This window comes from Rhinolophus sinicus, linkage group LG07 (genome assembly GCF_036562045.2).
Source record: "Rhinolophus sinicus isolate RSC01 linkage group LG07, ASM3656204v1, whole genome shotgun sequence".
In the NCBI taxonomy this organism is placed as follows: Eukaryota; Metazoa; Chordata; class Mammalia; order Chiroptera; family Rhinolophidae; genus Rhinolophus; species Rhinolophus sinicus.
In genome coordinates, this window is record NC_133757.1 from 73,327,366 (window position 1) to 73,342,532 (window position 15,167).

A 15,167-nucleotide genomic window follows, 5' to 3' on the forward strand; every position below is an offset into this window, starting at 1 on the left:
ACCCCTCCCGCTAGAAATGTGAACACGTTTATTTTCTCGTTTTATTTAACACCCATCCCACCCCAGTGTCCGACCTGACTGACCCAGGCCCTCACAGGGCGCTGCAGGAAGCCGGTCCTTAAAAATCAAACCCTAAAAATAAATAAGCAGGGATCTCCACAGTCCGAGGTCCTGGGGGTAATGTCCAATGGCAGTGTGGTCAGTTCACCAGCAGCGAATGCTCCTCCGAGGCGTCCCTGGAGGAGGGTCAGTGTCAGTGTCAGCCAGGGGCGGAGGGCAGCAGTTCCTTCTGGCACCTCCCAGTCCCCCAGCCCCCAATCCGAACCAATACTCGAACCTGCCGCAACAGCAGAGGAGACTGCAGGCTGAGCCGCTCCCGCGGCGGAACTTGCCGGAGGTGGGGCTGTCCTGGCACTGCGCGATGTAGGCCTGTAGCTCACTCTTCTCTCCGCCCGCACCGCCTGGGTGCTGGGGAGAGATGCCCGGTGGCCCAGCATGAAAGGGGCCCCTTGAGAGCTGCCCTCCCCTCCACCATCCCTCCCTGTTCCTCGTTGACCAAGCAGGATCCCAACTCTGGGCCTTTGCACTTGCTGTGCCTGCCACTCGTTGTACCTCATGGCTTCCTTCCAGCGAGAGCTTCCCTGACTCCTGAATGTGTGCACACCCCACATCTTGGTCAGTTGGTGCCACATCTGCGTCCCCTGGTCCCCAGCTGGAGTAAACGTTGTGGCTTTCAGCTGAGTCTTTGCCCCTCCCAACCTCATGGAGGAGCCACCGTGGCTACCCCAAGTGCTTTCTGTCTACTAGGCCTTTGTTTTGGCTGTTCCTTTACCATGGTGCTCCCTCCCTTGGGCTTCCAATTCTTCAATCTAGAAGTTTCTGAGATGACAAAAATGTTTGATTCTATGCTGTCCGATACGGTAGCCACTAGCCACACTGGTTTCTGGGCACTTGATATGTGGATGATGTGAGTGAGGAAATGAGTTTGGAATTTTATTTCATTTTAATTAAAATCAAAATTTAAATAATCCCATGTGGTTAGAGACTAGTATTGGATAGCATATTCTAGAAACCTTCCTGGACTCACCCTAATACCAGTCTAAAGCAGGGGGTCCTACCGTCACGTTCCACACTTCCTTCATACCTCTCACCAGTCGGTCATCATACTTCCTTCCGTTCATGTATCATCCTTGTCTACTGGCCTTGGACAGACTGTACACCTTGCCTCATTTCCTAGATGCCTGGTGCCCAGCACAGGGCTTGGTCCACAATAGGCCCTCAGACATGTTGGCTAAAAAAGTTCTGTTTACCTGCCACCCCAACATTCTGCTCTGACCCCTTTCTCTCCTCTGATCCCTGTTCCTCTGACAACCCCAGTTCCTCTGACCCAAACAGCCCCCGCCCAGGCCACCCCACCGTACAGAGAGCTTAGGAGCAGGGCTTCCAGATTCCGACAGTACTGGGTTGAGCCTGGTTTCACCTTGGGCAAGTCACTGAAACTGTATGGCCTGGTGTCCCTGTTGGTAAAAGCAGACGTGGACACCCTACCTGGCCAGAGCCCCACCTTGATCAAACTGAGAATGAGGCAGCTGTGACCATGACATTAGTCCCGCCTGTGACCCCAATTCCAAGCCACCCTCTCCTTTGGCTTTGCAGAGTCTCCCACATTCTTTTCTCCCTGGGTCACCTTCTCTCCTCTCTCCGTATTGTCCCCCGAGACCCAGCTATGGCCGACTCCAAGGGACCCAGAGCCCGAGCTGTAGCTGAGTGTGAGTGTGGGTTGGCCCCACGGGCAGAGGGCCAGCGCGGCTGACCTTGATGGTGTCGTAGGCACCAGTGATGAGCGCGATGAAGAGACTCAGCACCATGTAGATGAAGAGACTGATGAAGGAGTAGAGGTAGAGCTGGGAGAAGAGCCAGACGAGGCTGCTGCGTCCCTGCTGCGCCTGCATCGCCGCGAATGTCACGAACATGTCGTCCCCGTTGATGAGCGAGAACAGGCACTCAGATACCATGGACAGAGAGCGGAACTGTGGCCAAGCAGTGAGGTCAGTGGGGTTGTGGGGACAGAGGGAGCGATGGGCATGGCTGGGGGCAGGAAGAGGACACTGGGGTAACAGGGTACAGGACCAAGTACCAGTAGTCACAATGGGGTCACTGTGTAATGACAAAGTCATAGGGTCAAGGCCAGGGTCACCAGGGGTCAGAGGGAAGGTAGGCAGAACATCAGCAGTCATTATGTGGTCACCTGGGAGTCACTGTGGCAATTAACAATGTTATAAGGTCAAAGCCAAGGTCTGAGGGGACAGTGGGCAAAACTGCTGCAGACCTGCTGGTAAGGTACCAGGGGTCAAGGTGGGTTAATCAGTGTCACCAGCTCAATGATAGCTAAACCGAGGGTCAGAGGGCTTAGGAAGTGGGCTTGGAGGAGGGTAGCCATGAGCACCCTCTACCAGCCCGGGTCCTAGCCAGCTCATACCTTCACATGGTAGGGCCCCAACACGATCCAGCCGCAGAAGCAATAGCCCAGGTAGATGACAGCCACGCAGCAGCAGAAGCGCATGACGCTGGGCAGGGCTACCCGCAGTGTGGCAATGAGGATCTGCGGGGAGGCAGATGGGGACCCGACAAGGGCGCGGTCACAACCAGGGTCAGCAGTGTGGATGGGGGGAAGCAGGCAGGGCCTGGCTGAGGGCACTCCTCGGGGACAACTTAGAAGGGGCAGCGTGGCGCTGAGGGGGCCCAAGGGCACCCTATGACTGGACTCAGCTGGGTGGCTATGAAGGGGCAGGTTCATGTGGCCCCTGCCCAAATACAATGACAGGTACATCTGGGGTGGGCAGGTATGGGGCTAAGAGGCTTGTGATGGGCCATCTGCAGGGGCTGGTGATTGCCATAAGTGTATGAATTTGGGGTGGGGGGAATTGGGGGACATGTGACTGCCACCCAGAGGGAGGGTCCAGCTTGTGCATACAAGGCTTACATTGTACTTATGGAAGAAGGTCAAGTAGCGGATGACGCCGACCCAGACAAGCAGAGTTGAGGTGCCCAGGAGAATGCTGCAGACATCATAGCTGGCCATGTTCTAGGGGCGGGAGCAGTATCAACCCATCTAGTCGGCCATTCCAGGGATTTGGCCCCAGGTGGGCATCGGCTGGGGTGGTAGGAGGGCCAGGGTCTGGAAGGAGCCATCCGGGCCCTGGGTAGGGTGTGGGCAGGACCCACCTTGGCTTCAATGCCAATCTTCATGATGGTGCCCGAGATGGTGAGCACGTCACTGGTGACCAGCAGGATATACCAGCCGTTGACAAATTCCAGCCGTTCCCACATGCTGATGACCCGTCCCCGCTGGCACCACATGAACCTGACAAACTCCTGCAGGAGGCAGGTGGTGTGAGGGCCTCTCCAGGCACAGGAGCCTCGAGCCACCTCTGGCCCTTATGGCCCCAGAGCTGGGCGAGGTTGGCTTGGGCACATGTGACACTGGGGTGGCTCTCACATTCTGCAGCAGGAAGCCACGGAGCAGGGAGCGGGCACACAGCAGGAAGGAGAAGGAGCAGGTGAGGATCACAACCACGTCAAAGAGGAGCCGGAAGCTGTTATCTCCTGTGGGGAGGGGGTCTTGGGTAGGGTTGGGGTGGCTCGGGGCCTTGGGAGTCCAAGGCTGGGGCTGAGCCAGGCCTAGGGGGCTGTAGGGCTGGTCAGTGGGCTCATGGGTTATTCTGGGTGAGTCAGACGTGTGGTCAGCACTGGTCTGGGGCTTGAGGTCTCACCGTGCCTGAAGACGCTGGGGTGCTTACACTCCTGGATGTGGGCCTGGGTCACCAGGCTGATGGGGATACGTCCGCTGTATGCCTTATTGTCAAACGTGATCTGCAGTGGGGTGCAGAGTAAGCCTTGGGCAGACCTAGGCTCCCAGACCCACATGACAGATGGTCTGTCTGGCCCCCAGGTTCCCCATCACTCCCATGCTGCCCCTGGCCAAGGGTCCCCCGCCTTGGAGCTCAGGAGCCCTGTGGCGCCATGCCCCACACACCCTTGCCCTGGACACCGTGGGCTCACAAGGACGCTGAAGGTGTAGCAGTCTGGGATCTCATTGTTGATCAAGCTCTGGAGGTTGATGGTCTTCAGCTGGAAGTGGATGGTGACGTTGATCAGCCTGGGGAGGAGGGGCCCGGTGAGGGGGAGGGGACTCTGCCTCGGCCAATCCCATGCTGTCCCATGCTGACTCTGCAGCTGGCCCAGGAAGTGCTCACTCAGCAGGCATCAGCCTGGGCCGCGCCTGCCCCCGCCTTGTGGGGAAGTGGCTGCCAGGGGGCCCCAAGGACACCTGGCATCCTGCCTCCCCCCACCCTCTGTCCAGCCCTGGGGTGGCCCCTCGATCAGGCAGTACTTGTGGAATTTGAGCGTGAGGTTCTTGTAACTTGGGCTGCCATCCAAGAGAGACAGATCATCACTGGGGGGCACAAGGGGTTTCTCGGGGGGGTCCACACCGATGCAATCTGAGGACAGGGAGTCGGGGAAGGGACACTGGAGATGGGGGAGGCATAGGCAGGTCTACCCAGAATCCCTGACAACCCCCCTCCCTAATTCACTTGCCACTTTGCGCTTGAACGTTTGTTGTTTGTTCCCCTGTATCCCCCCAGGGTAGGACCCAGTCTATCTGTTCCCTGCACAGATGCTAGGACCTAGTGCTCTGTGGGCCCCCAAATGTTTAGTGAATTAATGATATTAAAACATAGCACCCAGCTCTTTCTGCACACCAAGGATTCTTCTAAGCATGTTGCTTACATCAAATTATTAATGCTCACCACATCCCCATCTCCCAGATGAGTGAGGGGCAAAGCTAGGATTTTAATCCCGGCAGCCAGGGGCCAACAAGAGCTCAGCCCTGCCTTGTCCACTCACCAGTGATGACCATTGGGTCGATGTCGAAGGTGTCATTGGCTGGGTCCACGTGGCCACGGTGGTAATACTGCTGACAGAGGGCCAAGGCCGAGCCATTGGCCCAGGGGCCACCCCCGCCCCGCACATATGCGTAGCGGCCCAGTGACACATCAGGGAGCATCAAGTACTGTGGGCAGAGAAGCGGAGGGTCCATCAGCTTGCCTGCTCTCCTCCCACCTCCTGAGCTGCCCTGGCCGCCTGTACCTGGTCCACAGCGTAGAAGATAGCCTGGTAGAGCTGCTCCCGCGTATAGGCTGCCAAGGTGTCATCCGCCCCATCCGAGTAGCCCAGAAGGAAGAGGTGGCGGAAGGCAATGGTGTTCTCCTCCCGGAATGTCACTGCCAACTGGTTGCTGAGCCCAAACAGGATGAGCTGGCAGGAGGGACAGGGGGTTGACATTGCTGGGACGGGGCGTCCCTCAGTGCATGAGTGGAGGAAGAGAAGGCCCACTGCCTGAGGGCGTATGTCCCCGTCTCCCATGCCCACCATTGGTTCCCAATGCACAGCACACAGTGGGCGCTCATGTAGCTCACAGTACAATTACTGTACATTAAATGTTTACTGGATGCCAACTTCCATGCTAAACCCAAACCTCCAGGGTAAGTACCACTGCTAGGCCCCTTTACCAGGGGAATCAGTGTAGTAACATGCCCAGTCACAGCACTAGACCAGAAGCTCCTTAAGGCAGGAGCTGGGCTGATCCATCTTGGGGTCCCCACACCCCAGCACAGGGCCTGACATGGGGAGAGGGGCAACTATCTGTTCAGTCACTGGGTCACTTCTCTTTGAGTCAACCTGGCATCAGACTACTTGGGTTCAAGGGGCAGCAGCTCCTAACCCTTGGTTGCCATGTGACTTAGGACAAGTGCCTTAACCTCTCTGAGCCTCCGCTGCCTCATCAATAAAATGGGGGCGACAGCAGTTGCCAGGACCTCAGAGGGCGTGTGTGAGGCTAAAAGGGGTTGCTCACATACAGAACTCAGAGGGCTTCCTGACTGGTTACTGCCACTGCCACTGTCATTATGTGCTGTGGAATCAGGACCAGGCTCCAACTCCCAGACTTTCCTTCAAGGAAAACAGCGGCCACAGGCAGTGTTCTGCTGGGGCCCCTGCAGGTCTCACCTGCACAGTGACCACCAAGATTTTCACCACTTGCAGCATCAGCTTGAAGGGCTTCCGGCCCTTGGCCCGAAATTTGTCACAGGGACTCATGAAGAAGTACTTGAGACGGCGGCGGAGGTCTTCCTCTTCCAGAGGGGTTGGAGGGGCTGGTGAAGTCCCCTCCTGGGTCCCATATCCAGGGCTGGGGCTCAGGAGGCGCTCTGTCTCTGTGGAAATGGGAGAGAGCAGTGGGGACTGGGCCCAGGCAGCCAAGAAAGAACTCTGGGAGAAATTCCGAAACTCGTCAACAGTTTATGGATATATGCAGAAGTGCTGCTGAGAGATTACCAACTTGGGTTTGGGACTCCAGGGCTGGGCTGCTTTCTGTGAGTGGTCGCCACTGAGTAAGTGTCGTTCAAGTCTCCCCTCCCGCGGTCGTGATGTCTGAGTCAGTCTCCCAGAGCCCAGACAGCTGCGGACACGCTTCCTCAGAGGTCTGAGCTTTGAAACAACTGATGAGTCTGAGGAGCCATTCTGAGCAATGGGGGACTCAGACTGCGTGGTGATTAGAGGCCCAAACACCAAGCGCTCCAGAGGCTTTGGGTTTGTCACATGTGCCACCATGGACGGGGTGGGTGCAGCCATGAAGGCAAGGCCACACAACGTGAATGGGAGTTGTGGGACCAAAGAGGGCTGTCTCCAGAGGAGATTCTCAGAGACCTGGTGCCCACTTAACTGTGAGAAAGATTTTTGTGGGTGGTGGTCAAGAAGACACTGAAGCACATCACCTGAGAGATGATTTTGAACAGTGTGGGGACACTGAAGCGATTAAAATCATGACCGACCGAGGCTGTGGCAAGAAGAGAGGCCTTTGTGACCTTTGATGACCGTGACGCCGTAGACAAGACTGCCATTCAGAAACACCATCCTGTGAATGGTCACAACTGTGATGTAAGGAAAGCCCTATCTAAGCAAGAGATGGCTAGTGCTTCATCCATCCAGAGGTCGAAGTGGTTCTGGAAACTTCGGTGGTGGTCATGGAGGTGGTTTTGGTGGGAATGACAACTTTGGTCGTGGAGGAAACTTCCGTGGTCAAAGTGGGTTTAGTGGCAGTCGTGGTGGTGAGTATAGGTGATGGTGGGGATGGCTATAATGGATTTGGTGATGATGGAAGCAATTTTGGAGGTGGCAGAAGCTTCAATGAGTTTGGTAACTACAACGATCAATCTTCACATTTTGGGCCCATGAAAGGAGGAAACTTGGGAGGCAGAAGCTCTGGCCCCTATGGTGGTAGAGGTCAATACTTTGCTACGGTGGCTATGGTGGTTCCACCAGCAGCAGTAACTATGGCAGTGGCAGAAGGTTTTAATTACTGCCAGGAAACAAAATTTAGCAGAAGAGGAGAGCCAGAGAAGTGACAGGGAAGCTACAGGTTACAACAGATTTGTGAGCTCAGACAAGCACAGGGGTGGTGGGGCCGAGCTGCTACAAAGAAGACATGTTTTAGACAATACTCATGTGTATGAGCAAAAAACTCAAGGACTGTATTTGTGACTAACTGTACAATAGGTTATTTTATTAGGTTGGTGCAAAAGTAATTGCGGTTTAAAAGGTTAAAAAAATTGCAAAAACCGCAATTACTTTTGCACCAACCTAATAGTTTGTGTTCTGTGGAAAGGGTAAAGCATTCCCACAAAGGGTTTTAATGTAGTTTTTTTTTTTTTTTTCCACCATGCTGTTGATTGCTAAATGTAATCGTCTGATCATGATGTTGAATAAATGTGTCTTTTTAAAAATGTGCTGTGTAGAGTTAGTCTACGCTGAAGCCATCTTGGTAAGTTACTCCAACAGTGTGAAGTTAGAATTCCTTCAGGGTGGTGCCAGGTTCCATTTGAAATTTATTTACAACCTGTTTGGGCTCAGAAGCCATTGCCTTCAGAAACTCTGGTGTAATTGAATTAACAATTACTGTGTTGGTGACCTGGAGCTCACCATTAAAAGGGTCACCCAAGCAGAATCATGGAGTTTATTTGGTTATTAATGATTGTTGGCACATCCTATGCAATATATGCGTATCTAAATTGAATTATGGTACCAGATAAAATTACAGATGAGAATGGAGCTTGTGTATCATCCATTATCATGTGTAATTAATACACAATTTAATATCCTCTTAAAAAAATAAAAAAAGATAGGAGTTGATTTCTGACCCTGATGCTCACCGGCTTGGACAGGCCACTCAGCCTCCCTGAGCCTGTTTCTCATCTGCAAAATGGGGCAATAGCATCTCTCATCAAGAAGCTAAAGATCTGATGCTTACAAAGCACTTATCACAGGGGCTGCTACCTGGTAAGAATGTCACGACATCCCATCATTGTTCCTGTTGTTGATTTGTAGGGAGAGAATGAATTGCTTCCACTGGCTTCTCACAGGGTACTCAAGGCCCCCAGGCGTGAGCATGGAACTCAGCTATATATTCCAGTATTTTCTGGACAAACACCCAAAGAATGACCTTTCCACTCATCATGAGTTGGCCTATCCACTGACACTCTCACAGGCCACAGGCCTGGAGGAGAGATCGACAGTAACGGTAATAATAAGGGAATGCATTTGCTGAAGACTCACTGTGCACCAGCAGGTGTAATAGTGCTGCCCATATGATAGTTTATGAACTAATATGGCATCTTCATTAAGGCCACCAGCTCCTGGAAATCACACAGTCCTAGGACCAAATCCCAGACCTGCCACTTCCCAGGTGGGGGACCCCAGCACCTTTCTAAGTCTGTCTCCTCATCTGCAATGTGGGGGGGAAAGTCTCCCCCGAGGCTAAAACTCTGAAAGTGGCTCAAGAAAGAAGTGAGGCACCCTGAGTCTCAGCAGTTCTTCAGCAAATGGAAGCTGTTCTAAGCACTGCTTGTTCCCCTTCAATCCTGACCAGCCTAAGAGGAAGCTCTAAGGATTCAGCATCTGCTGGGGTCATAGCTGGTCACAGCAGCCCAGAACTGTCCCTGACACACCCCCACCACCCCCTCTGGGAGAACCCAGCTTTCCAGGCTGGGCTGGCCCCCTGCCTGGCGCTACCACCGAGATGATTGTGGGCACAGTCAGAACCTGTCCTGCAGGGAGGGCCAGCTCCTGGCTGTCCCTTTGGAGCTGGATGCTGTGCTGTTGTGATTGTTTACAAGACAGCTGGATGGAAGCCAGAGGGCGGGCCTGCCTCCCTAGCTAGGATGGTAGCTAACCCACCCCAGACACTACCAACTGGAACACCTTTCAGGTGTCTCCAGCTAGCTCAAGAAGGGGAGACCAGCACAAGGGGCCTCCCTCCAGGTTCCCCCATGAGAGGTGGAGACTGAAGAAGCTGGAGGCTGGGCACCCAACACCTGAGTTAAGGTAAGCTGAGCTTCCATGGGTTTGGAAATCTGACATTGAGTTAGGTGCCTAGGCTCAAGGAGGCAATCCCCCAGCCCTCCGCCTGAGTTTAAAGAAGGTATTTGCCTTCCGGATTGGGAAAGGAACACCTGGGAGTCTCACGTGCGGGTGGGAGAAGCTCGTGCCGGCTGAGTTCCAGCAAAGCTGAGCAATCGGAACCTGGGCTCAGACTGGAACTTCGCCGCCCCGTCAGAGAAGCCCGCTCGCTGTCTGATTTTAGGAACTCGACTAGAGCCTGGGGGTCTAGGAAGGGCAGTTGGGAGTCCCGCCACTCTGAGATCGGAGAAGCTGGTGCCCAACCGCCGCCCAGGTTCTTAGGAGCCTTCTGCCCAAATTTTCACACAGGGAAGCTGAGAGGTCAGCACTGGAGGTTAGGAAAGGGAAAGTGAGAGCTCCGCCGCCTCAGGTCGGGGCAGCTGGCCGCCTGCCTACCCGCCCGCCGCCCGCGTTCTGAGACCCGCGGGGGCGCCCGCGCCCTCACCTGAGCCTCGCCGGCCTACGGGGGCTGCCATACCGCGGAGGGGAGAGCCGGACGCCAGCGGGCGCCGCTATCACTGCGGCCTCGCTCCCTCGCGGTGCGGCTTCAAACCGTGGCGCATCAGCTGACTCGCGCCCCGGTCACGTGACCTGGGCATCCTTGGAGGCACGTGACCAAATCCAGTTCCGCCCCCTGCGTCACGACACCTGCCTGAGCAGTGCGCATGCGTGTCTCGGCGGGCGACTCCGAAGGGCAGTCGCGAGGTCCTAGCGCCGATAGGCGAACAAGATGCTGGGGGATGGGCTGGCTCCGAGCCTGCCAACGTAGGACTGGCTCCGTCATGCCGCATCTAGTACCAACCTCTTGGCTTCCATATAGTTGACCCCCTTACCCTCCGCGATGTCCCGTGATGACCCTACATCCTATCTCAGGGTTGTTCCTTTCCATCCTACCGAAAATCCTAGGGTTACTCTTAACCCCTTCCTCTTCTGCCCCTCTCATACGACCTATCAGCAAATCCTATCTCACTTCTTAATTATATCCCTAATAGGACCACTTATTTCTACTTTTATGGCTCTCAGGCCAGTCACCCACCATTCCTGGCCTGGACCGCTGCAGCAACTTCCTCTCTGATCTTAGGCCCCCACTCCTGACCCCCTCCATTCCACTCTCCACCCAGCAGCCAGAAGCATGTTCAATGAACAGTTCGTATCAGTCCTCTGCCAGATCCCGCCGGTAGATTCCCATTTCTTTGGGATGACAAGCAAACTCCCCACCGCAGTCTACCAGGACCCTCTGGTCTGCACCCATCTCCTCCCCTAGCTCATCTCTCAGCAGTCCCAGGGCCTTTGCTCACTTTTCCCCTAGAGCATAATAGTTAAGAACACAGGCTCTGGAGGGCAGATAATTCAGGTTTAAATCTAGGCACTGCCAACCACCACTTCTCTGTCTTCCAAAGAGTCCCTTAAACTCGATGTGTCTCAGTTTTCTCATTTGCAAAATGCTCGATTGTAGTTGTCTGCTGCATGGAGCTGTTGAAAGAATTAAGTGAGAAAATGCAAGAGCATAGTACCGGTACCAGGCTGGGCAAATAGTGCTGATGATTAAATTAGTAGTTACTAGGATTATAGAGTTCTTCCTCAGGAAAACTGTCCCTGACTTAAATAAGTCTTGTATACTTATTCTAGAATGTACCATACGCTGTAATTACTTTTTAGATGCTTGTGAATTTGGCATCTGTGAGCTCTGCCAGGTCTAAGGCCATGCTTATCTTGCTTCCTGCTGAGACCTGAGCAATCAAATGCATAAATGGGTGAAGTCCTTTGTCCAGTGGTGTAGCATCAGGGGGAAAAGAGAAACAGGAGAACCATGAAACAGAGCCAGGAGGCAGTGGGAGGATTTTACTAACTGCACAACACACAACTTTCCCAGACCCCCATAGGTGCCAGCATCCCCTTCAGCCATCGGGCCCCAGCAGTGCCCCTTGCTCCTGCACCCCCTCGGGACTCTCACCAGTAGAGAGGGCTGAGCTGTCATGGGTGGGAGAGTCTGGGGCAGGGTGGGGATCAGGGTTGGGGTCGGGGCTGGGCACGGGATCCAGGTCCAGGCTGTGGTCAGATCCGTGGTCAGGGATGGCCACAAGGTCAGGATTGGCATCGTGACCAGGATTAGGGTCAGAAGACTTGACAGGTTTAGGGGTGGATTTGGAGCCAGGGCTGGGTTTGGGGAGGGGGCCCAGCACAGAGCCAGGGTCAGGGGCTAGACCAGAACTGGGGCCCAGGTCAGAGCTGAGCACAGAGACAGCATCAGGACCCAGGAGGGAGACCTGCCCGGACCTCAACATGGAAGCGGGGCTGAGGCCCAGGCCGGCGGCAGCGGCAGCAGCCGCTGCGGCTGCAGCAGCCGCGCCCTCATGCACCCGCTTGTGCTTGGTGAGGCTGGAGGCTTGGCCGAAGGCCTTGCCACAGAGCTGGCAGCGGTAGGGGCGCTCTCCAGAATGCACGTGCAAGTGCTGCAGCAGCGCGGAGCTCTGCCCGAAGGCCTTGGAGCAGTGGGGACAGGCGTAGGGCCGCTCGCCCGTGTGGATGCGTAGGTGGTGCTGCAAATTGGAGCTCTGGCCGAAGGCCTTGCCACAGTGGGGACACCGGTAGGGGCGCTCGGCCGTGTGCGTGCGCTGGTGCTGCAGCAGTGCCGAGCTCTGGCCGAAGGCCTTGCCGCACTGTGGGCATGGGTAGGGCCGCTCGCCAGTGTGCGTGCGCAGGTGCTTCAGCAGCGCGGATCCCTGCCCGAAGCCCTTGGCGCACACCGGGCACTTGTGCGGCCGTGGGCCGCCATGCGTGCGCAAGTGCTGCGCCAGCAAGGAGCCGTGCCCAAAGGCCTTGCCGCACACAGGGCAGTGATGTGGCTTCTCGCCGCTGTGGCTGCTGCGGTGCTTCAGCAGCGTGGAGCGCCAGCCGAAGGCCTTGCCACACGCGGCACACTGGTAGGGTCGCGCCCCGGTGTGGATGCCCCGGTGCTGGGCCAGCGTGGCGCCATGGCTGAACGACTTGCCGCAGTCGGGGCAGCGGTAGGGCTTCTCGCCACTGTGGGTGCGGCGGTGCTGGCTCAGCCCCGAGCTGCGGCGGAAGGCTCGCCCACAGTCGGGGCAGGAGAAGGGCCGGGGCGGGCTGGCAGGTGCAGGGAGCACCGCTGGGCTGGTGGCCAAACCCTCAGGGGTGGCAGTGAGACTGGATGAGAGGGGGTCCAGGTCTGGGGCTTCCTGGGGGCTGAGGGTGTCGCTATTAGGGTCGAGAACCAGAGGGACAGGGCCAATGACGTCTGGATCGAGATCAAAACTTGAAGACATGGGGTCGAGATCTTGGGGATCCGAGTCACGGATCCCCGAGATGGAGCTCGGAGCTTCCACATCGGGGTTCAGGTCATCGGAGATGGGTTCCAGATCTTCATAGCTGGGATCCACGTCTTCAGAGACAGTGTTAAGGTCTTCTGGGTCTTCAGAAACTGGGTGCAGCTCTTCCCGGTTGGGGTCCAGGTCTTCTGAGTCTGAGTCAAGCTCTTCATAAGCAGGTCTTGGGCCTTTGTGGCCTGGGTTCCTGACCAGGACCGAGCGTCGCATCCCAGGTGTGGAAGTGCCAGATGCTTCCCGGGCAGGATCTGTAGGGTGAGGATAGGGTGGGCGAAGGTAGGTTCTGGGGAGCAGGAGGGGTCTCTTTTGTAGCCTGGGCAAGGATGGGTAGGGGGCTGGGCTGTGCCCCAGAACCCACTTCTGAACACACACATGGATCCTCCTCTTGTCTCAGACTACAGGGAAACTTGTGACTTGCACCAGCCAGGGCAGGGAAAAGAGGGACCCTAGTGGGACATGGGGGGGGGGGCCCTCCCTTCTCAGCCTCACACCTGGATGGAAGTCATGGGACCCGGCACTAGAGGTCTCCAGTACCCAACTCCATGGCTCTGCCCCTCTCTCCATGCTGGACTCCTCCTCTGGTGGGAAGCTCGGGTCCTGTAGAGGAGAGAGAGTCCTAGGTTCCTACTCCATTATGGGGAAGAGGGTGGGTGTTGGGTTCCTATGCTTGTTCCTAAGTACATGGCCTGAGTTCCTGTCCCATAGTCAGAGGTGGCATATTTGGAGGTTCCTGGTAAGGAAGGGACCTCTGGCTCGCCTCCTAGAGAGGAAGTATCCTGAACTTAGAAGCCTATATCTGGGCAATGAGGGTGGGGGACAAACCACATCTGATAGTCCTCTTGGGTCCCTGGGGGAGAACAGGGGCACCCCTGGCTTGCTTCCTGGAGAAGAGACCACCTGAATGCCAGATCTCACAGTTCCAGGGTGCGAGTAACTGTCAAAACACCTGTGATCCTGAATGCCAGTTCCCAAAGCTAGAGAAGGAGGTGGGGAAATAATATGTGGGACCATGGGGGGGGGGGGGCAGGGAGACCCATGGATACCGTTTCTAGGATGACTGGGACAGGTGTCAGCATACCTGCTGTCCAGTTGTATAGATCCTGAATTCTAACCCCTAGCGGGAGGCCAGGCAAAAATAATACCTGGGAACTCCTTTTGGGTGACTGTGGGGACTCCTGGGTAGAAAGGGGAAATCCGAGGGACTGAGCCCATGGCTGGGGTATAGGGACACATGTCAGGACACTTTTTGTCACCTCCTGGAGGAAAGATCCTGAATTCCAAGCTGGAGGTAGGGAGGTGGGTAGAGAAACAATAGCTGGGACCCCTTCCGGGGAGCAGGGGGAGCTCAGGATAACCTAAAGGGAGGTGATGTGCCTTGAGCTACCCACCCCATGGCATTGGGGGGCAGGCAAATAGATCTGTTCTTGGGGGACAAAGAGACCTTTCCTTCTGGGGAGGGAGACATCCTGAGCCACAGCCCCATACTTGGGAGTGGGTACATGAAAGGAGGGGGCTGAATTCCTAGATCACCTCCTCCACCCAGAACCCCAAGATCACCTCCTAGGGAAAGGGCTTCCAGAACTCTGGACCCCCAAGATTGGAGAGTGAGAATAACAATAACTGGGGTCCAAGGGGACAGAGGGAACCCCTGCATCCCCCATTGAGGAAGGGCCTCCTGAACTCCCGACCCCAGACTCAGGGTGGGGAGAACAATGCCCGGGGGCCCTATTGGGCTCCTGGGAGCAGGGGGTCTGGATCGCCTCCAGGGGAAGGGACGTTCTGAATTCCCCACCCCACAGCTGAGGGGTGGAGATCTAAAGCGCTACCCCCATCCTTCCCGACCTAAAGCGCTCAGTTCGGGCCCTCTCCTGGGGCCGCAGCGGCGGAATGGGCGCGCTAGGCCCGTGGGGCGTTCGGTCCTTCGCATCGCACCGCGACCCTGCTCTCCGGGCGGGGCGGGAGGCGCGCGGGGCAGGGGGCGCACCGAGGTCGTCCCGGGTCTCACCCCGCGACGGGGCCCCCCGCCAGCCCCCACCCAGGCTCCCGCCCGCCGGCCCGCTCGCGGGGACACTCACCCGGCGCCCCTCGCCCCTGCCCGGCCCGCCGCGCCGGCTGGCGCCCCCGGGTCCCGCAGCCAGCCCCCCGCCCGCCAGCCCCGCCGGCGGCCCCCTCGGCCCAGCGGCCCCGCCAGGCACTCCTGGGGAGCGACAGGGGCTGGCCGAGGGCCGCAGCGGGAGCTGCTGGGACTTGTAGTTCGCCTGCGCCCGCCGCGGCCGTCGCCATCGCTGCCCCCGCCCCCCCGGG

The 15,167-nt window shown here is 56.7% G+C and overlaps 2 protein-coding genes across 4 annotated transcripts; both read right to left on the reverse strand.

Annotated features, from left to right (window-relative positions):
• Nucleotides 1-11: 11 nt before the first annotated feature.
• MCOLN1 (mucolipin TRP cation channel 1) lies at nucleotides 12-10,119 on the reverse strand. 2 transcript variants are annotated; one of them, XM_019757596.2, is made up of 14 exons: nucleotides 9,962-10,119; nucleotides 6,070-6,275; nucleotides 5,152-5,319; nucleotides 4,909-5,074; nucleotides 4,394-4,502; nucleotides 4,063-4,159; nucleotides 3,774-3,873; nucleotides 3,500-3,606; nucleotides 3,226-3,375; nucleotides 2,984-3,085; nucleotides 2,480-2,602; nucleotides 1,815-2,030; nucleotides 338-468; nucleotides 12-236 (listed from the first exon to the last, which is right to left on the reverse strand). In XM_019757596.2, exons 1-14 carry the CDS (start codon nucleotides 9,990-9,992, stop codon nucleotides 200-202), a joined length of 1,743 nt encoding a protein of 580 aa, XP_019613155.2. In that variant the 5' UTR covers nucleotides 9,993-10,119; the 3' UTR covers nucleotides 12-199. The 2 variants fall into 2 exon arrangements, 1 of the variants encoding a protein (XP_019613155.2); XR_012498044.1 differs by lacking the exon at nucleotides 12-236 and adding an exon at nucleotides 613-712 and having other exon boundaries at nucleotides 337-468.
• A 1,219-nt stretch (nucleotides 10,120-11,338) lies between these two features.
• On the reverse strand, nucleotides 11,339-15,167 carry ZNF358 (zinc finger protein 358). Of its 2 annotated transcripts, XM_074337768.1 has the most exons (3): nucleotides 14,939-15,072; nucleotides 13,355-13,460; nucleotides 11,339-13,111 (listed from the first exon to the last, which is right to left on the reverse strand). In XM_074337768.1, the coding sequence occupies exons 2-3, from the start codon at nucleotides 13,425-13,427 to the stop codon at nucleotides 11,415-11,417; spliced, it is 1,770 nt and encodes a 589-aa protein (XP_074193869.1). In that variant the 5' UTR covers nucleotides 13,428-13,460; nucleotides 14,939-15,072; the 3' UTR covers nucleotides 11,339-11,414. The 2 variants fall into 2 exon arrangements, with proteins under 2 accessions (XP_074193869.1, XP_074193868.1); XM_074337767.1 differs by lacking the exon at nucleotides 13,355-13,460 and having other exon boundaries at nucleotides 14,939-15,167.